The sequence below is a fragment of the Diachasmimorpha longicaudata genome, chromosome 3, assembly GCF_034640455.1.
Source record: "Diachasmimorpha longicaudata isolate KC_UGA_2023 chromosome 3, iyDiaLong2, whole genome shotgun sequence".
Lineage (NCBI taxonomy): Eukaryota > Metazoa > Arthropoda > Insecta > Hymenoptera > Braconidae > Diachasmimorpha > Diachasmimorpha longicaudata.
Genome location: NC_087227.1, coordinates 5,404,388 through 5,426,325, shown reverse-complemented (window position 1 = coordinate 5,426,325; position 21,938 = coordinate 5,404,388). Strand labels below are relative to the sequence as shown.

Genomic DNA, 21,938 nt, shown 5'->3' with positions numbered 1-21,938 from the left:
ATATATAAACACCGTCGGACGATTTTCAATAGAATATTTTCCCAAATGAAAACACTTTCCTCCATTAAATTTTCTCCTCCGTTTCTGGATGAATTTCTTCGAAACTCGTTGTATCTCCAACTCCCGTAAAATTCTCATCATCTCTGAATTTCAAATTTCATCCATCCAACCGCTGTTTCATTCATCCACAGCTTTCAATTCCTCCCTTAATCCCATTCCAACTCGAATCGATACGCCTCGAGTGATTTAGACTTGCAGAAGCCATTGAGCTACCGCAGGGGCTGGAGGTTTATGCCCTTTCGCAAAGCGATTCGTCAACCTGTGTATATTTTACACCTGAATCAATGCAATATTGGGCACCCAGTGTCACATCACAACTGTAGGATCCACCCTAAGACCATCCACTCCTTCCTCCTCCTATCGTCCGTACGTCGAGTGAATTATTGACATCTCCGAGGAAATTCTTTTTCTCTCCTTCCTCCCTGTCACTTGGATTTTTCGAGAATCTTACCACTGCACCAGGTGAATATATCCCTCGCAGGAGTATTCTCACTGCATACCAGGGCGACGGAGTTGACCGCAAAGGACCCCAAAGGTCATGTCGATGAGATGGAAAGAGATTTTGCCAGCGAAAAGCCTCTCTTGCCATCCATTCTGCATTCTTACCCACCTGCACTTGGTTTTCTCCACTCAAAGTGTTGAGTGGTTTGCACCAGAGCTCTTCCTCTGGGCTGGTACTCACCATATTCTCACAGCAACGAGTTAATTGGATGAGTCAAATTATTTTCAGAACAATGAAACTCCTCATAGCAATTTCCATCTCCACAAAGGCCACCGTCGTTTGAATATCCATGCACTTAGTTTTTTTTTTGGGGGGGGGGGGGAGAGGAGGAGGATGTCATCGTGATGCTGTTGGTGAGAACGTGCATTAGATTGATGCAGGTATCACAAGGGTGGATGTTTCGTTGGGGCACAGATTGAGGCTTTGAGGGGTCGTTGATTCAAGAGGACGAATTTTTGAGTTTGACACGTCCTTTGGGGAATTTTGCAGGATCGAGAGGAACTGATGAATCGAGTGTTTGAAGGGATAGGGGGTTGAGGAGCCAATGGGTTCATGCAGGAAAATTTTTAGGGAAATTTTGGGGTAATGAAGGGGGATTTTGTGCGGGTGGAAATGATTGGAATGAGGGGTTTATTTGGTCAGTTGGAGATTATTTTATGAAAGTTATGCGCTTTTTGGTGATTTTTTTATGCAAATGTTTGTCAGTGACTCGAGACTCCAGAGCTTCATCAAACAGTCTTGATAAATTTACCGGTGATTTCCTCGCAAGGATTAACTTGATAACTTCATCATCACCTGAGGGCTTTTCGCGGAGGAGTATTCGATGTGGAGCGCATTTCCGGGTGGAAAGTGCGATTAATTTTTTGTCGCTACCAGGGGAGGTGTTCGAATATTTCTTGGAGAATATTGAAAAATTGAAAGTTTAGTGGAAAAAATAATCCATAAAAATTCTACCTCGATTACTCGCAAAAATGTCAGACGCTTCGTAATAAAAAAATCTGATCCTCTTACGCGACAAATCTCGGGATTTTCGTTGAAATTTCGGGGAAATACGAGAAATTTTTGCAAAATTTCGGGGGAAAATTCACGTTTCATCTAATTAAATTGACTCTCGCGTTTTTCAATACAAATTTGTGGATTAAAATGATAGGACACAGCAATGAGGAATTATTTTTGGGTTGGAATCATTTCCATTTTGAATTTCGAGGTTGAGACACGAGAGAAATTTTATTATCAGAGAGAAAAAGGTAAATTTCGTTGAGTTTATACATAGAGACAGACCCACCGTGGAGACTCCGGTCACATTTTCAAATAACCTATCCACAGAGTTAAAGTCTTACCCTCTGGGAATATTTCAGAGCAATCCAGCAAACTCTAGACCTCCTCTACTTGTTTCTGTATATCATTCAACTTTATGTACCGGGTTATTTCGACTTTTACTTTCCCTGCAGATGTGTCGCCGTAATTATATAAGTGTGATGGAATAATATTTCTGTTGATATGTGCATGCGTTTGTGGAGTACAAAAGTAACAAATTGGAGTTGAAATAAAACAGCAATTTATGATCGAAATTAGCTTGGGAATGGTCGGTGTGGAAGTAGATAAACTTTCTTTGCCTAAAGAAATTTTTTAGGAGACCCATCACTTTTTTTATTATTTACATGGAATTTCTTTGGCAAGCTTTGAAAATTCTCTCCAAGCCCTGTTAGAATTATAATGAGAAATTTTGTTTTTCTTTGTGCTGTAGGTGTTGATTATATGTATAGTTTATGTTGCAAGGATGTGGTACGATTTTTTCTGGGAAAATTTCCAAACATGGAATTCATGAGAAAAAATTATCGTAGAAAAATCAAAATATACTTTTGTGTATTAAACATTTCAGAAAATGGTGACAATAGTTATTCATAGGAACTTGAAGAATAATTTTGTAATGCAAATATATTTGTATCTTTGTATTTTTTTTGAAGGAGAATAAGCCACAATTTGATATCACATTGAATTTCTGTTTGAATTCTATAGCGATTTTATTTAAAATTATCAACGAGTGAAAGAGCTGCTGATGATTTCATTATGAGACATTTTTAAAAACTGCCCAAATTAATTACTGAAGTTCTGTCGAAGAATTTTTATCGAAGAATGAAAATCTATAGACTCTCAATTTTAATTTTAATGGATAATTTATTTATAGACTTTAAATTTACATTTTGTATTTTACCTGGATTTTATTGAAAAAACAAACAATAAAAACAGCCGAGAAAATTTATAAAATTAATGTCTAAGAATTTCAACAAAAAAGTCGACGAATTACATCATAAAATTTGAAAAAAAATTCCGACAGAAATTCAATAGAATTTCGGAAAAAAGCGCTAGGTTTTTCTATTAAATTTGATCACACGTGCCCTTCTCCTTTTTTTATTGTTAATTCCAGATGCGAGCATTGACCAATTTTGAGATATTACGAGACATGAGTCATAAAGGCGGGAAGAGCAGAACCAGCTGACACTCGAGTGGTGAGCGCTCAATAGTCCGTTCTTTCAGTTGCATAGAACATATGTAATGAAGTATCCTCTCTAATATGAATAAACCATGTAATGTTCATCTCCACGTAGCACGTACGACGAACTGTTATTTTTTTAAATTAGAGAATTCGTGAGAAAATTCTTTTGGGTATCTATTGAAGCATTGCGAGCTTTAATTACGCGCTATTACGTCGGAAAACACTGAGTGACGGCTATACTATACATAGATGAATAGAAAAGAACAGATAGATAGAACAGAAGAAAAAGGAGCGGAAAATTCCCGTCGGGAAATTCTCGGAAAATTCCCTAAAGAAAAAAACACAATTTAAGGGAATTAGATTTTTAATACAATTCATTCTATTAAAATGTTGAGTTAAAAAGCGACAAAGGAATTATTGTAAAATATGTATTAGTATTAGTTTTTAGAAAGATGAAATTATACTAAATTATACAGTGAAATAGTAGTTTCTATTCCAGAATGTCTATCAAGGAAAGGCCCTTTGAACCTTCCGAAATCCTTAATGAAAAAGCTCAATAGAAATCCAACAGGATTTCCCATCGAAATCATGAGGTTTTTCTAGGAAATTCCATCGTGTAACATTCCCCGAAATTTTTATTAAACTGTGAAGAGTGGGGGACAAAATTTTGATTTCCCATGGGCAGAATTTCTGACATTTCCAAAGGAAAATATGAAAAATCAAATATTCTCGAAAAAATAGATTTTTCATCGCAGGGGGAAAAATTCAATAAAAATTAGACCACAAATTTGATAATTCTGGAGTGAAGTGTTATTCAACGAAAAATTCCCAAGCGAATGGGAATTTTCATGTGATGTTGGGGAAAAATTACACAACCGTCACTGCATTTTAATCAATTGAGTGTTATTTTTGTTGATGAGGGGGATTTAGAAATAAAAAATACATGGAAAAAAATGAAAAACCGGTCTCCAGCCTCAACACAGTACATTGTTTATATCATTTAAAATTTATTCTGAGTGTTCTATGATCTGAAATTCCCATGTGTAAATAATCCAGCCATAATGACGACGGAGCCACTGTCGGATGGTGGCAGTCCGGCGTTACTTCATCGTCCTCTACTCACCCCGCATTTCGTCCTACGCTCTGCCACCCTTGAGCGTGACTCTGAGACTCACAACACCGGGAAAATCACCACTGGTGTTGCATCGTACTACGCGACTACCTCCGTGCGTTTTCAAACATTCGACATGATGGATCAAAAGTCACTCAGGTATTATTTAACCAGAGGAGAAGGCGAGAACAATCCACGTGTGAAAAAATTTCACCACGATTTTCTTGGATTTCTATTGGGCTTTCGCTTGTTCTTTTCTTCCACATATCTGTCCAATGATTATCACAAAAATCGGGAAATTTTGCCGGTGGTAAACCAAACTCAAAAGAATTCGAATTAAATAAAAAATACTTGAAGAATTTGTATCGAAAATATATTAACAAACTTGAAAAAGCAAAATCTATCTGTTTTGAATTTTATATTTTCTCACCAGAATTGGCTAAAACTGTAGTTACAGAATTCAATAGAAAACCAATAGAATTGTCTACCTTTTTCTATGAATTTTTTTCGTGTATCGTGTATCGACAGCGATGAATAGTTGACGAAGTTGAAGTGGGTTGAATGTACTAAAAAATGTTTATGTGGCACACTGTTTCAGAAATTAACAGAAAAAACCTAGCGCTTACTCGTGAGATAATACGGAATTTTTCTATGAAATTCCACCAGACCTCCAATGGAAATTCAAAGTATTTATCAACTTTTTTCATACGCGATTCCGCTAAAAAAAAAGAACATATTTGATCAACGGTCAGTTTTCATCAAATAACTCGGCATTTTACGCTAGATAGTGAAATTCATCAAATAACCTTTTTTATAGACTAAAGGACGATCTATAAAAAAGTATAATACAAATATTTCCTATCTCCCTTAGGTTCCGAGATATCCCTCCAAAACCCAGCCAGACAATATTTTATTTCACATTTAACCGTTTTGCCGTTGAATTGATGACAAGTTTCGTTAAATTCATTAAAATCTATTTCGCTTGGAATTATTTAATTAAATGGGCCAATGTGGCTGCCCGCGGGGCTGGAAAAGGGTAGGAAGTAGACAGGAAATTGAGGAATCGATAGTGGTTTGGCTCGTTCGCAAAATCGTGCCCTCTCACCAGTGGACAACGAGAGCAATTTAATTCACTTTTTTTTTGTTCCTATATTTGGCACAGAAAGTATGAAAAATATGGCTGTGAGTAGACAGCACTAGATGTTCCCTCCACTCATTTATATTTCTCTCACTTTTTCATTGGAAATTATTTTTAAAACCCTTCGGGGCACCGAATAGGTACATCGGTGACAGCGTTGACGACGCTGCCGCCGGCGGCTGTGTCCAAGGAGGTGGTGGTGCACGCCTGACAGCCCCGAGAATGTCATTATTGGGCCGGCCGATTAACTACAGGGCGACACGCAGGGACGCCCGATACCGGAGGCTACAAACAAACTTCTATAATTTTCTTGAAAGGCCCAGGGGCATCTACGCCATCACCTACCACATGATCGTGTAAGTCATCCTCCCAATTTCATTAAATTAGCCTTAAACTCACCAATTACTGAAATATTTTCCAGTGAAATCATTTTTTAACGTGTATTGAATTTGCTTCAGAGATTCACCAACGTAATATCTCACCATAATTGTTAATTGTAGGAATATTTTAATGAGAAGTAGTGAGGTCAACGCTAAGGCAGACCAGATCGTTAGTTTTACTTTTAATACACTTTATTGATTTCTTAATAGAACAAAAGCCTTTGAAATTGAATGTAAAACTAGATAAATGTTCGACCGGTTGGTTTCCTCTTTACTTGATTAATTTTTGATTAATGTGAGGTCATTATAAACAATAAAATCAGCCAAAAATGGCGTTAATTTTATTTCTGAAACAAACGACCTTTTTTTCTCTCTTTAAAATCAAAATATTGAAGTTCTAAAATAAAAAAACATTTGAATTCTTAGAATGAGGTCATTATCGTATCCGCATTGACGTAATTTTGACATCAACATACCCTTCACAACTTCGCGCGTCCATCAACTTGCGAGAATAAAAATTATCAAAAACTATTCTCTCAATTGACGCTATTAATTGCTGTTAATTGTAATTACAGATTCTGTATGGTCTTCATGTGCCTGGTGTTATCAGTATTTAGTACTATAGAGGAGTACGAAAAGGAGGCTGGTATGTGGCTGTATTACATGGAGTTAGTCGTGGTAATTTGGTTCGGGATGGAATTCTGCCTCAGGTAAAGAAGAACACCACAAAAAATTATAGTAATTCAAAATTTACTATTACGTTGGGAGTTAACATTGTCTTTTTGTCATGTTATGGTAGATTGTGGTCATCTGGATGCTGCTCTCGCTACCAGACGGCCATAGGTCGACTGAAATTCCTTCGTAGACCATTTTGTATTATAGGTAATGCCCTCAAATCCCTCTGAAGACTCAACAAATCCTCACATTATTATTATTTCAGACGTGATAACTATTCTGGCTAGTGTAGTCGTTCTTGCAATGCGAAGTAGTGGCCAAGTATTTGCAGCTAGTGCATTGCGGGGCCTCAGGTTCTTTCAGATACTGCGAATGGTTCGTATGGATCGTCGTGGGGGCACTTGGAAATTGCTGGGCAGTGTCGTATATGCTCATCGTCAAGTAAGCAGAGTTATTTAATTATTCCGCGGTATAATTTTCAAAATGGAGACGGTAAAACTATTCGAGTCCAAACTTTCAACTCTTACATCCATTTTACCCGTAGTTTGACCATCATCCCCGGAGTTGGTCACCCCCGTGAAGCATTTTTTATCTCACTTGGAATATTAGATAAAAAATAACAGTTTTTATCTGAAAATAATGTCATGATATTTACTGCAGTGAAAATGTTATTTAAAATCACAGCTGAATGCATTTAAATAATAATATTGATGGTTATCGTTGAAAACCGATCGGTGGGATACCCATATGCGTAGGTTCAAGCATATTTTAAAAATTTCATGCTTAAAGTCCTCGGATAATAATAAATTATTCGGGCGCTAAAATTGAATGGAAAATATTGAATTTTATGAATACAAAACGTTTTAAGGGAAAATGTCAAGCAAAAAAATGATCCCTTTACAAACCAAATATTAGTTTGATCAATCAATAAATTTATCCGACAACCCTCGCAATTCAACATATTTTATTCACAAGCAAAAAATGGTACATAAATAATCCACCCCAGCGTTCATTGAGCAGGTAATTAACTTGGAAAATTCCATTTTCCTCACTAACATTGAAGAAAGATTATTTTAATAATTCACGCTCTTCCCCTCTCTGTAGCCATGATGAAACTTTGAATAATCATTGCATCATGAAATAATTTCAACGTTCTCTCAGGAACTCATTACAACCCTCTACATCGGCTTCCTTGGTCTAATATTCGCAAGCTTCTTGGTGTATCTCGCCGAGAGGGACGACGAGCACTTCAACAACTACGCGAAGGCTCTTTGGTGGGGAGTGGTGAGCTAGAGTTATACATTTGGCATGGAATTTTCCCACATTGCCCGCGGACTTCTCGCCCGCAACAGAAAGCAAATATATTTACATTAACTAAAATTAATAAATAGGATTTCGATGCAATATTAAAGACATATTAAATTTGATAGAGAATTTCATAAAATTTTAATTGCACTTCTATTGCAGATTCTCTTCAATAAAAAATATCTGGTAAAAATGAATCATAGAGACAATGGATTAAGAAAGAAAATCGAGTTCAAACGAATTCCAATTATTTTCTTGCATCAAAACTTCATAAGAACCTTTTTTTTTTCATAAAAAATGCCTGAAGTTTTTGATTTTTCTGTAACAATTCCCACGCACAATTTTTCTTTGCAATCAAAAAATTGGGAAATTTATGCGTAATAATTTCTACAGAAATATCCAACCCTATAAAAAATATTTCATCACAAACGAGATCAAACAATTACAATTAAAAAAAGCAAGACACCTTACGTTTTACATTAAATTTTACATTTCTTATTCAATCGAAAAGAATTTTTTTCCATTTTTTCATTGTTGCACTTCTCAACTAAAATATTACCTCAATCCAGAATCAACAGTTCAAACGAATAAATAACCCCACACATGCTAACCTTTGGCAAATATCCAGTCTTAAGTGGCTGCAAATGTTTCATGCCTCGCTTTCGATTATTAGTCTCATCGTGTTTACCCACACGTCAAATTTCACCAGATTACTCTGTGCACTGTTGGCTACGGTGATGCTGTACCAAAAACTTGGCAGGGAAAAATTATTGCCTCCTTCTGCGCGCTCCTGGGAATATCCTTCTTCGCATTGCCCGCGGTACGTCATTCGCAATTGTCTGGATAAATCATACTTTAATTCACGCTTTCTCTAATCTTGATTAATCGCTTGTCTCGGCCCTCCCCCTCCCCCCGAGGGGGAGGAAGGGGCTGGTTTATTCGTTGATTCCAGGGGATTCTCGGCTCGGGATTTGCGTTGAAAGTTCAGCAGCAGCAGAGGCAGAAACACATGATTAGGAGGCGACAGCCAGCTGCTACACTGATTCAGGCACTGTGGAGGTGTTATGCAGCTGATGAGCACAGCATAAGCATTGCCACATGGAAAATTCATCAAGTACCACTTTCCAGCCCACCCAGGTATTTACCCAAAGCCATTCAATATTTTTATTCACCAACTAATATCACGAATTGTCCTGACTCGCTCATCACCACCGTCATAATCCTATTGATGATATTATGTGACGTTGCAATTGTGGGAGATTGTGTGAACTCCCGTCTGGTGAAACGAGTGGGGAAATTGCTATCGTGACAAAGTTGTCAATGGAGTTGATAATAAATTAGCAATTGGGTTTTTAATGAAATTTTTATGATCATGCATTTTCGAGCGAATTCGATGATTCATTGAATCCTCATATCACTTTCAATCCGAATTACTCTCGTCTGGTTCATCACTTGAATAACTCGGGGTTAATCGAATTTTCCTCGATAAATTCTGCCTGAATGTTACGATCCATTTCACGTCTTCTTTCTGCTATTCGTTGAATTGTTTAAAAGAATTGGGGTAAGATTATTTTGACGTAACAATATTGGCGGAAATTATTTTCCCGATGTTAACGAATAAAAATTGACTCAGTATTAACAGTCAATGTTACATTGACGATAGTAACTCAACGTTAAACTGCTGTAATATTGAGGAAAAATTAGCTTAACGTGGTTCGAGTATCACCGCAACGTTGACAAATAAGATTGTCATAAGGCTGCTGGCCAACATTGGCTTAACGTTCAGTTCCTGAACATGAAAATAGTCAAATTTGAATTAACTTTTACGGTCTCATAATTTTTTTTACGTCACGTGCAAATGGTCACTGCTTTTTGTTCGATGTATCTGCAATTATTGTCGAAAGTTTATCAATAAAAATTGAAGAATGGGTTCGTTAAAGGAATACGTAATCATAGTCATGGAGATGGGTTAGTTTTGCCGACAAATGTAGCATGTGTGTGGGACACTTGAGTGGCTCGCTCCGTTCATAGATGGGATCACGTTGGTGTCGTGATTAAAAATTTAATGAACGTGCTTATGGACGTCATCACGATGATAATAAAATTATATAATTTCGATAATTAAATTTTCAGTGGCTGCTGGAGAGTCGTCAGGATTATTCAGCCACTGAGAGAGACAGAAGTACTATCATAAATGGCTTCCGCAATTTCGAATAATATGTTTTGAATTGGATCCAATACCGCAAATGTTTCCCTTTCTGTCAACTTCAGCAAATTTTTAATGGACAGAATTAAAAAATTATCGAACAAACATAGATTGAATATTTTATAACTGAGGTGAATGATCTGCCGAAAATAATTTTAAGAAATGAGTTCTTTCTTTATCTTCTGAAAACGTTTTCTGATGATCCTTTAAAGATATTCCAAAGACATAATTTCGTACGCATCTGGGACTTGCACTTGCAGACCTGCTGATTCATCTAATTAGATGTCATGATTCTCCTACTAATGACAACTCTATCATATTCATTGCTAATGGAATAATCTTGGTATTCGCCCATTGTCTCAGGGGAGGTTTATCTCCGGAAATTGAAGAGGGTAAAACAAGCATTGTCAGACGGGGCAATAATTACCGAAGTGACTTGTAATCGATTCACCAATGACATCAACCTTTTTTCACGACATTCCAGCTCCCTCACCCTCTGATAAAACCGTGACAAACCCATGACTCCCCCTTGACATATGACCTTACAATGTTCGTCCCCTCTCGCCTAATTCGGGTGGAACGATAAAATAATGAAAGCGGAAATTCCACCGATGATTGCCTTTGTACAATGTCGACAAAACTTGAAACGAATCTCGTTGGTGATTGACACATTTTGTTCCTGCTCACGATGTTCTCAAGGAACTTCATTGAACGTAGTTCATAAACGGAGAGAAAAGTCTGTGAAAAATTACGGTGCCAGGCACTAGAATCGAGGTGCAACATGCTAGAGTACTAGAATGAATGTCTACTCACACATAAAAATTCCTATCAACACCGTAAATTTTCTAATAAAGTTTGTAATTAATGATATTTAGCTTCGTAAAATTTACTCAACAGCCCTATAAAATTTGAAGGTCTATCATTTTTTATTTGAGGTCAAATGAAAAGTTGAAAGAAATCTTTTGAAAATTCCTATCTAGGTCAGTGTATTTTATCGTGCCTTCCTTCATTTTTTACTCTGCCACGTAGTAATTTTTTCAACTCATTGTGACTGGTTAATGATGAACCCCGAATATAGTCGACTATTGCCCATGTTGGACTTTGAATTTTTACAAGTCCGATGTAGAAATTTTCCTAATCCAATAAAGAAATTTTACTAGGCGTCTTAGCAATTTTTTTCAGACTTGTAGTTTGCGCAGAGATTTCAAGGCAGGACAGTCATTTTTATTAGAATCACACTATAAAAATTGTCAGATTTTTCTCTTGATGTAGACAAAATCTCAGCAAGTGATAAAATAGCCGATTGGGTCAACCTACAGTAGTGGACACGCGAATTGTGTGCGACGAGTGGGTCGTCGCTCTCCATTGCAACCACTGCCCAATCATCTTGAGCTCTATCCCTTGAAAAAATATTATATTTATAATTAAACTCGTATTGTTTATAACATCATGATCGTCTCGTTCTTCCTTTGCTGATGAGCACACAACTGCGGAAAGAAATTTCAGATAAAAATTAGGCTTCTAGAGGTCAACCACTTTATAGGTCAATTTTTGTTGGAAAAATAAGACTTAGATTAGGGGGAGGTTAATTATTGTTATAAAACTAACCTTCCTCCTGTGTTCCGCCCCCTGAAGGTCTTTTTTTTACCTAAAATTGTTTCCCGTGTGCTCCCGCCTCGTCGAAGGTTAAGCCGACCTTTTGCCGAGCTTGAGCCGATATTGGCCCGACCTGGACCCGACCTTCCGGGTTTTTCTATTTTATAGAGAATCGCGAAGAGCTTTACCACGATATGACGTAGAAACTGGTGAAATTACACGTATTCAGGATGACAGAAAAATTAGTGGAATGTTTGAAAGTTTGACTTGTATTCCAAATGTTCAGTGCTTGTTACGTTGTTGTAGGTATATTCACCACCCGGCAAATACCGACGCAATTATGAGAAAATTCCATTTCAAAATGCAAACCCATGTCGGGCCAACCTCGCACATGCACCCGTGGAAATTGAATGATGGGAAAGTGGTTCCATTTATCCACGGATTTTCTGGAAATTGCAGTTGGAATATGTGACATACTGACTCAATTAATAACGTTAAAATTATTTTGCGATTTGATTTGCAAAAAATGTCGAGGATCGGATGTTTGGAGAATAATTGGACTGAATTATTCTTCCATTAATGGATGGACTTCCGCGTTGAAATTAATGAAGCAGAAGATAAATTAATTTTTTAAATGCATGAATATCGCATTAATACTGCGTCAACGTAAAATCGACGGAGGGGAATAAGGGGGTCATTACAGCGAAGCAAATGCAATTATTTCATTGACATTTTCTGTAAAGATACCGTAAAATTTTCGATTTCTCAATAATTTCTGTATTAAATTCGATTTTCGCGAAATTCAATTGGGAGATATTTTTTTCAATTTAGTGGACATTTTAATTACAACAAGAAGAACATGAAAGTATTGAGTTGATGATTTTTCTAGTTTTAACAGCAGTCTACTCATCTTCATAAATCTTTTTCTCTTTACAGTGTAAACCCGCCACGTGACGCACTTAATTTTCCATCAGTGATAAATTATCCCGGAATTTGCGCCTTCGCAAATCCAAAGGATATTGATTTTTCTTTGTTATTATTTAAAGTGTTGAAATTTGTACACAAGACTTATTTACACTGTCGATCAAATACTAAATTCTTGATTTACATTCCTTTAAATATTGATAAATTATTCCGACATGCTTAAAGTCTGTTCCATTTGCAAATTTGTTCAGTGTATAAAGAGGAGCACTGGCAGACCTCCTCAGTCTGATTAACGATTTGTTTTTTTGGATTTGGAAATTTAGGCCTACGGAGAGAAAAATTCTGTAAAAATTGCGAGCCCCCTCCGTAATCTGCCCGTCAAAACCATTTTTTCACTGAACATTCCATAATTTATCTGAATCGTTCTAGACTTTTTCCTGACAGTTCAGTGAAAAGGTGCGTAACTGTTCTATTATTTTTATCGAATATTGTTTTGACTGGTAAATTACGGAACAGGAACGTCATTTATACCGAATTTTTCTCTTCGTGTACTACTACAGGATGTGATCAAAATATTGAGATTCTACTAAATTTTTTCCGTTACAATAATTTTTAAAAAATCTCGACACTATTTATTTAAAATTAAAGCACCTGAAAATCCCTAATTTTCAATTGACCATAAACTACCCCCAATTTTCTCTCCCTCAAATTTCCTTCGCACAACAACTCACAGGTTTTTTATCTACGAAATTCCCCAGATTCTTCTCCTGAAATTAAGTGATGAGTTTTTTGCTCCGACGTATAACTTCCAGACCGATGAGTTTTTAAAAATCAGTAACTTGGTCCTCACAACTATCCTCCCCTTTTCTTCCCGGACGATATCGCGTGATTTTGTTCATTCCACCCCAGTGACTCCTCAAAGTGATGATAAAATGAAGATAATACCGCAGCAAAATACTTAGCATGAAAATCTCATAATTCAGGAAATAATGGAGCTACAGTGTTGAACCATTTGTGTTTATTTGCTGACCGTAGTCTTAAAATCCTTGACCGAGACAGGGAAGGGGTGAAATGAGTTTAGTAGAACTCATTCCCCCCACTATAGCCGTGAAAAAAAAAACTGCAACCATTAATTATTCAGTAGTTCACATTGTTAACCATCTATTTACCCGAAAGTTCCATAGTTGTTATCGACCATTGTTTACTCTTTCAGTAGTCGTCTGTCTTCCAGTTTTAAGCAGAATGCCTCATTCGTCAGTCGTTTACCGACTATTCGCCGACACAAGAGCACATCTCTTCACAGTCCAGGTGGACACAAACTGTCCCATAATTACCAACGTCCTCCACCTCGTGTTTTTACTGATCTCATATCATCGGCTGAGAATCTAGGTCAGTTTGGTAAATGATTTCCGCAGCTTTATTCATTCCTCATCAAATTAACGACACATGTTTGACATTGCAGTGCTGACATGACAACGTCAACGAAATGCAGATAATAAATTGCTTCTTTTGCATTGTTTTCCATTATTGCTCGAGCATTAATGAATTAGCGAAGAGCTAAAGTGATTTAAATTGATTTACCGTGCGGTTCTCGATGGAGTTTTCGAGAGATATGAGAGGAGAGAGAAATTTTCGTTATTATTGTTTTTTGTGGATTTTGGTCCACATTGCAACAAATGGTGGTATAATAAAAAGTTTGATATTTGCGTTGAATTCCGGGCCGTTCGCTAAAATTGACAGTAGTGAAAAACTTAGGTCATTGACGAGAAAGTTTCGGGAATATCCATTGAACTTTTATTGTCAACTGTATAATTTTTTTTATAGGAAAAATTTTGTAGAAATTGCCTTATAGTAACAATCAAGATTTTTTTTCCAATTTGGTGGCTCATAGACAATCAGAGACCACAAGGAACTTATTAAAATTCATAAGAAAAATTTTTATAGGGAATTTATTAATAGAATAATTGTTACTGAACAAATATGTCTGTAGGTTATTATCACAAATATACAAATATTGTCCAGAAGGCCCTTAATAGATCAATAGTATCGGCGATGAAGTAATAGAAGCTTTTAAAGAACTTGAAACGAAATTCAATGTAATCGTCTAACAAATTCGTGATTTAATAAAATTTTAATTTAACTTAAAAGTTAAGATCAATTTTTTTCTGAGGTAAAACATTATAACTAATTATCGTTTTGTTCGGATAAAATAAAATTAATGGAATCAGAAAATTAGATATCTGAAGTCGTGGTTTTTCTCATTGAAAACGTTGACATGTCAGCAAGAATTTGTTCACAAAGAATATAAATTTTGTGGGTGAAATAGGTCTGTTAATGTCGACAGGAGTTGGAAATCATCACCAGGGAATATGCAATGATCCGAATGAAACTCAGTTGAGCACGAAAAACCTTAACGCCAGTTACTCCGAGGACTCGGTGACTGAGACAGCATTTTCAAAGAAAAATTCTGACGGTACGTACCCAATTAAAACCGAAATAATCAAAGTCGTAATGCATAATTGAACTATATTATCCTCTTTTTTAATTAAATTTATCACCAACCAGATCGTCTACATCTTTACCTATTTTATTAATGAGTAATTGGTCTCACGAGAATGACGATTATTCAATTAATAAAAGAATCAAAATGAAACTTTTTAAATTAATTCTTCAGTAATGATTAATATTATTTTAATAGAAATTAGTTTAATTTAAAATTACTTAATTAAAGGTAAACTGCTTTCCAGGACATCCAAGTGTTTTTATTTACCAATTATGAAGATTCAGCATCTGAAAAGTATATTTTATTAAGAATAGTTGTTGTTGGCCATTAATTACTTCATTCTGTATATGTCATACCTTTATTCATAAGTTTAGACGTTTGTGAAAAGTATTAGTTTATGAAAAGTACTTGGATATTCCTAACTTTACAAGAGCAACGATTTATCTCGATTCCCGATTAAATCTTCACCGAATGAAGTTATTCCACTTTATTTCATCAATTCAATGGACTGAAAACTATTCACTGGACACGATCAGACGAGGAGGAGGAGCCATCGCGATGCATTCACCTCACCAAGAAGCACAAAACAGCTATTCGTGCGATAAGAAAGGTGAGGGCCGGAGATTATATGTCATAACGCTCGCCTCTCGTATCTGTATATCTCCTACTGAAATTTACTCCACAATCGCGATAAATGCGAGATGGAGTAATGCCAAAATGTCAGTCTGTGATAAATCAGTCGTGAGAAAAAAGAAGATAAATATTTTTGTAATTTCGGGCGCTCAACAGTGGAAATTTCTAATAATGACACAGGTATTTCCAGGATTTAAAGAAAAATGGCATGGAGCCAGAGCAAATGAGAGGTAGAACTCAGCACGAATGAGAGGAGCTTAACTTTTGATTTAGGCTTTTCACTGGGAAAAAAGAGAGTTAAAAATTAAACCATGAATTACGATAGAAAAATATCGAGTGGATGAGGTGAAAAATTTTAAGAATGCTGAGAGCGAATGAATGGTCTTTCTTTTTTCCTCTTCATCTCTTCTTCTTCTTCTTCTTCCTGTTCTTTTCTTTTTATTATCTCAAACAAATTCCAAAGTATTGAAAATTCACATGAAGTACTCACACTAGTTTGTACTTGTGTCCGGTATCAGATGAAGTACTTCGTGGCACGACGCAAGTTCAAAGAGGCTCTGAAGCCTTATGACGTTAAAGATGTGATTGAGCAGTACAGCGCAGGCCACGTCGATCTCATCAGTCGCGTGAAGAGTATTCAAAATAGGTACCAGACATGGTGATCATGTTCTATTCGTTCGCTGTTGGTAGTAGTTTGTAGTGAGAAGAGAAATTCAATATTTTTATTCTCATGATTCTACTTTTTTCAAATCATTTTTTTCATCAATTTTGTCTTTTTCAAGGACGACGTCCTTCACGATATATTTATTTCACTTGGAGCTGTTTAAGTATTATGTGAGTGGTTTTTTTGAGACAATTCAACACCCCCATCAACATTTCGCCTATCTATTTTATCACGATTATAAAAATTATTTTTTAAGTAGTCTCTCGTTCCACTAGGGGGTTTTATTAGAATTATCATGGGGAATATAAATTAGTTATGTCGAGTGCTTGAGATATTCGATAATTTTCTTTGTGAATAGTCAATTTTCAGGGATTCTTTCTCAATATTGAATGGAGCTTTGAATAGTCAATGGCCTCGGGAAAGTATTTGTACCATTTTATGCTTATGAATTAATTATTATGAATAGTACTAGACGGTCGATCGAGGCCTTTACATTCATAGCATCATCCATCTAAAATTTACAGAAGCTTTGGTTTGAAAACAAAATTTTTATTGACGTTTTATTATTGATTTTACAAGTGAATGTAAGAAGTGACTCCACGAATTCCCTTCTTTGAAATAGTCTCATGGCACTACAGTGAGAGAATTTCTTCATCAAGATCCTCTAAAAAAATTACCTCCCCCTCATGTACTACTTGAATGGCGCCATTTTCTACTTGTTCTATGATTGATGATTTTTATAATTTTTTTACTCCCACATCTTCCTGAAAAGTCTTTAGAATTCGCGTGAACGAGTCTAGATGAATTCTAATATTTTAGGGTAGTTGTCAATCCCCTGAGTTGAACGGCACAATCCACTGATTATTTTATTCTCTGAACTACAATAATTTTTGTGTTTCAACTTCTTGCACTTCTGTGAAAAAAAATCTACAAATTCAAACTTCTGACTTAGCTCTCCTCGATGAATTTTCTCCTCTATTATTTCAATAAAATTAGCATGTTGGCTCGTGTTAATGGCGTGCAAAAATATCCATTAGATTAATTTTATGGGTTTCGTTTTAATAAAATTTAACGAGACTATTTACCTCTTTAGATGACGTACATAGATTTATTTTTACATGAAATTACGAACGATGAGATAAACGACCCAGACTTGTTCCGTTGATCAGTGAGATTATAATAAAATAATGACAACACTTCTGTGTGTATTGGGAAAATGTGTCGTTGTGCGGATGTAAAGTTTTTGAGTAACTTTGAAATGGCTTGCCCGCTTCGGGAATGACAGGAAAGTCTATCGAAAAAAAACTCATACACGGAGAGAAAAGTTGGTTAATGATGATCTACAAAATCGTAGCCAATTTAACTTTGCGAAGGTAATTGTGGACATTTGTAAAAAATATTTGACGATTAATTGGCTTTAAAAAAAGCTGGAGAACTGTATTTTTATTGTTGTTCAGTCAATGCCGAAACGATAAACTCGAGCAAGTTTTGAGTATTGGCTAGTTTTTAACGAACATTCCAACGTGTCAAAGGGATAGAATTTTTTTTTCATTACTTTTTTTTGGAATTTCAATTTTAATTTTGTTTGAATGTTTTTAAATGTCTGAAAAGTATTTGCAATCTTCCGGAAAATTTCAACGTTAGTGGGTACTCTGCCCATACCACACTATAAAAAATTGGGAATTTGAAAAACTGATTTCTGAAATCATAAATTGTTTTTCTCTACCGTAGGGTTTTCCTCGTAGCGAGAGCTTTATTTTCTACATTTCTTCAAATTTCAATGCACGCGGTCGATAACGGAGCAGAGTAAATTTTCCCCATTCGTTATAAATTACTCTTTCATTCATTGAAAATTTCCGAGCCACCGGAGAAAAAGCCTTCCCATTGCTCCATTTTCCCCCGCTACACAATAAAAAAAAATGCTAATGGAGCTTTCCTCGATTACTGACCACATTTGGCAATTTTTCTCTAACTTTTTTCTCTGCGTAGACATGGACAAAGAAATCCATGTCCGCTAGTTCTGCGAAAACACTCGTGTACGAAACATAAAAAAAAATTTAAAAAAAAATCACTGAAATTTCTAAAAATCCAACACGGCAATGTGTGCTGTTACTCGCAGCTCAAGTACTTCGTGGCCCGCAAGAAGTTCAGAGAAGCTCTGAAACCTTACGACGTCAAGGACGTGATCGAACAGTACAGCTCTGGGCACGCTGATCTACTGAATCGCGTGCGAAATCTCCAATTCAGGTACCTTCAATACGAAAGTACCATCTATGTTACATGAATATTTATCACACATAAGAGATTATCAATGGATAAAATCCAATGAGTTGAAGATAATAGTGAGAGATAGCTTGAGCACATGATAAAGTGAATAAGTCGAGTGATAATAAATAGACCAGTGATTTAGTAATCGTTTTTTTTTGTGGCAAATATATACGATTTTATAGAGGTTTATGATGAAAAAGCTTGGGCGCAGCGACACTCCACACGGCAGCATCATCCGTCTGTTATGTCTAACCCCTCCTCTATCCTCAATTTTTTTATGCCTTCTATATTGGTTCCCCGACGTTCAGCGAGTCTCATCTCAACCTTTCTCTACCCCACCCTCACTCTTTGAGCTTTTCAGATCCTCTTTCATTTTATATTATCCAGTTACTGGCTCCTATTGTCTTTCCCTTCGTCATTATTATTATCCAGGGGTTTGAAATGCTTATTCGATCGTGTGGATATCGTCGTTTGATATATTTTGCCTGGAGTTTCTGGTAATTTTTCACTTTTTTATTGTCCTGTAGTTTCACGGAAATTGCAAGAAATTTTCACACATGAAAATCATCAGAAAATTATTTTCATTCTTTATTATTAAAAGGTTTTAATGACTTCAGGAGTACGGGTCTCTCCAGATTTTGTTGAGAAATCTTTCTAGTCTAGAAGAAGAGAAATTATAATTATTAGTTTGTTGTATTCATTATCATATCACAATCAGTTGATTTCTGACACTCATTGTCGTTTCCTTTATTAATATTGTTAGTGAGAGGTTTGAAATTTTTATTCTATTGTGTGGAAAATATTGTTGAATTATATTACCTGGGATTCCCGGTGTTTTTTGAAAAATTCTTCGCGTTACGGTTTCACTGAAATAGCCAGAGATTTGATTAGAGAATTATTTTGAAGTCCCATTAAAGAATTTCATATGAAGTCGGGTCATTCTATCGACAAATTCCGCAGCTTTCAAGGTCCTTTTAGCTTCAATAAAAATGGCTTAGAAATTGAGTGATTTCCTTGATTTTTCAGTGAAATTCGGAATTACATGATTTTTTCACTCCCATCACATTGAAATTGTAGGTCCTTCAGAACCTGTTCTCGACTGTCAACTGACCTTATTCTTTCCAAACCTTAAAAATTTGTAAATACTCAATTTAAACTTTATCTGCATGTTCTATTTTACAGTATTATTTACTCCCCACATGCTTGCTTGCTTGCTTTGCAAAATCGCGAAATTAGTGTTCATTCTGGCTTGCGGAACTGATACTTCTCATTGTATGCTGAGTAAACCTTTGAAAAATTGTGAAATTAGATATTTTCATTTTTTTTGCATAGATTAGATCAAATACTCGGGAGGCAGGGCTCAAAAGCACGGGACGTTTACGTGTCAAAGATCAGTCTGGCTTCCAGAGTAGTTAAAGTAGAGCGACAGGTACAGTATAAACTTCAGTGATCACGTACCAATAAATTTTACAGAACAAACTGGCAAACTAGCAAAGTCGATAAACAAATTTATTGAATTTTTACAAAATGTTTCTTAAGGAAATTAAAATCTTCCTGATAGGAATATTCCAATAGAATCAGTATTAGGCAAATCAAATGCTGTTGACTTGATAAAAAAAGTAAAATTAAATAACTGAACAATAATTGAAATATAAAAATAAAAAATGTTTATCAAAATATTGGAATGAACACGGATAGATGAAAATCCAACGGAATTTCTTAGCTAATTCAGTACAATTTTCTCTAAATTTTTTTCGTACGTGACTGAATCCCCGTGATAGATTAGAAATACAAAACCAACGAAATAACGAATCTTTCAGGTCGACGATATTGAGACTAAATTGGACCAACTAATTGAATTATATATGGAGGATCGAAAGCGCCTTGTGTCACTACCAATGGCTGAATCCTACAAGGTGCCTCACCCACCCATCACTTGTCCAGGAGAAACTACCACAATTACAACTGTATTGAAGCCAATACTAGTGGACAAGCAGTTGTCCGAGCCAAGTTCCCCAACATCGAAGACCCAGCGTGAAATGAAACCCCAAAAACCACGACAGATTCATCGGGGATTCTCGGATTTAGGAAGCAGGGTCAAAAAACGTGTCACTCTAAGGTTTTATTTTTTTTCACATACAACTCAACTGTTTCCTTGAAGTGAAAAATTTGTTTTTCAAATTTTCGTCTAATTTTTCACCCATAAAATAAGTTTCTCTCTCTTTGTTGTCTAAGGGATTATCTCTCGAAATAAAGTTCATGTTTCTATTCAGCAAAAATTAGCTAGAAAGAAATGACCATTTTCATTTTTTTAAGAGAGACTTTTCTTACTTCATTGACGTTTCAAATAAATAAATGTCATTCTCTCATAAAAGTATTGAAAAAATTAATGAGAGATGGTAAAAAGACTCAGTCAATGATAAAAGTGATACAAATGAAGAGTGTCTTTGTCACTCAATTTAATTTTACAACGGTAATGAAAAGAACAATTTCACATTGAATTTTCACTCGACACGAGACAGGAATATCCCTCATAATCTTATTCAGCTTCATCATCAATCTTTATGGCGTATATTCATCGCATCAATCTTTCGTATTGAAGTTTTTCTGCCCTTCAGCTCAATAGCCCCACCACACCTGTTTCATCTGGATGAATCCTCAGCGATGAGACCATCGACCACATATTCGGGTGGCTCACCATCGCCCAGGGACGATGGGGTCGTTATCATTGTGCCTGCTCTATCCGAAACAAGAAAAGAGGCAATTTCAACGTTACGGCCATCCACCGTCAACGGACGCCACGATAAATCCACGGGTTAGTTCACAATTTTTTAAAAAATATTATCGTTAATCTGCAGAGTAACATCTCATGAATATTGAGTTTAATGGAGAGGCAATCATCTGATAACATTCAAATTCGTGTATCCGGTGTGATTGGAAAACCAGATATTTGAATAATGGAGAGAATAAAAATTTGAATTTTCATTCGATAATTAAGAATGTGCATGTTGTTCCATCTTCAAGACTCGACTAAAGGATTTCTCTAATTAATCATCATGATTATCTGGACATGAAGGAGGTCCTTTTGGTTACAATTTTATGACCTCTCATGTCCTTAACATCAAATTCAAATATCTTTCGATGAATTCATAATTTATATTCAATTTCTCTTTATTCATAATTTTTTTCGTATTCTACCGAAGAAGATGTATTACTCTTTATTAATAGAATATTACACTGTGTTTATCATTTTACCATTAATTTTTTTTTCATGAATAAAATGAGTGAAGAGTACTGTTCAGCACTTTTCCACAATCTTTGTTCATCAACTATTCCCACACCGAAGAGAACAGAAACATATTCTTGAACAACTTTTGCTTTGAATTGCTATCAAGATAGAAATTATTTCATTTGAATGCACGACAGTTTCAAATATGAATTATTACTATCCTTCCAACAGCAAAACTGTTCTCAAG

General features: G+C 35.7%; 1 protein-coding gene across 8 annotated transcripts in view; it reads left to right on the top strand.

The window, feature by feature from the left end:
- The window catches only part of LOC135160928 (potassium voltage-gated channel subfamily KQT member 1-like), a 43,767-nt gene that overhangs the window by 18,444 nt on the left and 3,385 nt on the right, over positions 1 to 21,938 (top strand). Inside the window, exons 2-17 of one of the 8 annotated variants that reach the window (XM_064118081.1) lie at positions 2,991 to 3,072; positions 4,116 to 4,329; positions 5,449 to 5,664; positions 6,264 to 6,398; positions 6,488 to 6,570; positions 6,629 to 6,804; positions 7,525 to 7,647; positions 8,378 to 8,488; positions 8,621 to 8,805; positions 13,611 to 13,783; positions 14,721 to 14,867; positions 15,434 to 15,507; positions 16,049 to 16,176; positions 19,795 to 19,891; positions 20,283 to 20,581; positions 21,081 to 21,277. In XM_064118081.1, the coding sequence (XP_063974151.1) occupies positions 4,121 to 4,329; positions 5,449 to 5,664; positions 6,264 to 6,398; positions 6,488 to 6,570; positions 6,629 to 6,804; positions 7,525 to 7,647; positions 8,378 to 8,488; positions 8,621 to 8,805; positions 13,611 to 13,783; positions 14,721 to 14,867; positions 15,434 to 15,507; positions 16,049 to 16,176; positions 19,795 to 19,891; positions 20,283 to 20,581; positions 21,081 to 21,277 (2,353 nt within the window). In that variant the 5' untranslated portion in view covers positions 2,991 to 3,072; positions 4,116 to 4,120. Of the gene's footprint in view, positions 1 to 2,990; positions 3,073 to 4,115; positions 4,330 to 5,448; positions 5,665 to 6,263; positions 6,399 to 6,487; positions 6,571 to 6,628; positions 6,805 to 7,524; positions 7,648 to 8,377; positions 8,489 to 8,620; positions 8,806 to 13,607; positions 13,784 to 14,720; positions 14,868 to 15,433; positions 15,508 to 16,048; positions 16,177 to 18,313; positions 18,442 to 19,794; positions 19,892 to 20,282; positions 20,582 to 21,064; positions 21,278 to 21,938 lie in introns of those variants that run through there. The other 7 variants (XM_064118082.1, XM_064118079.1, XM_064118078.1 and 4 more) reach the window with 7 other exon arrangements.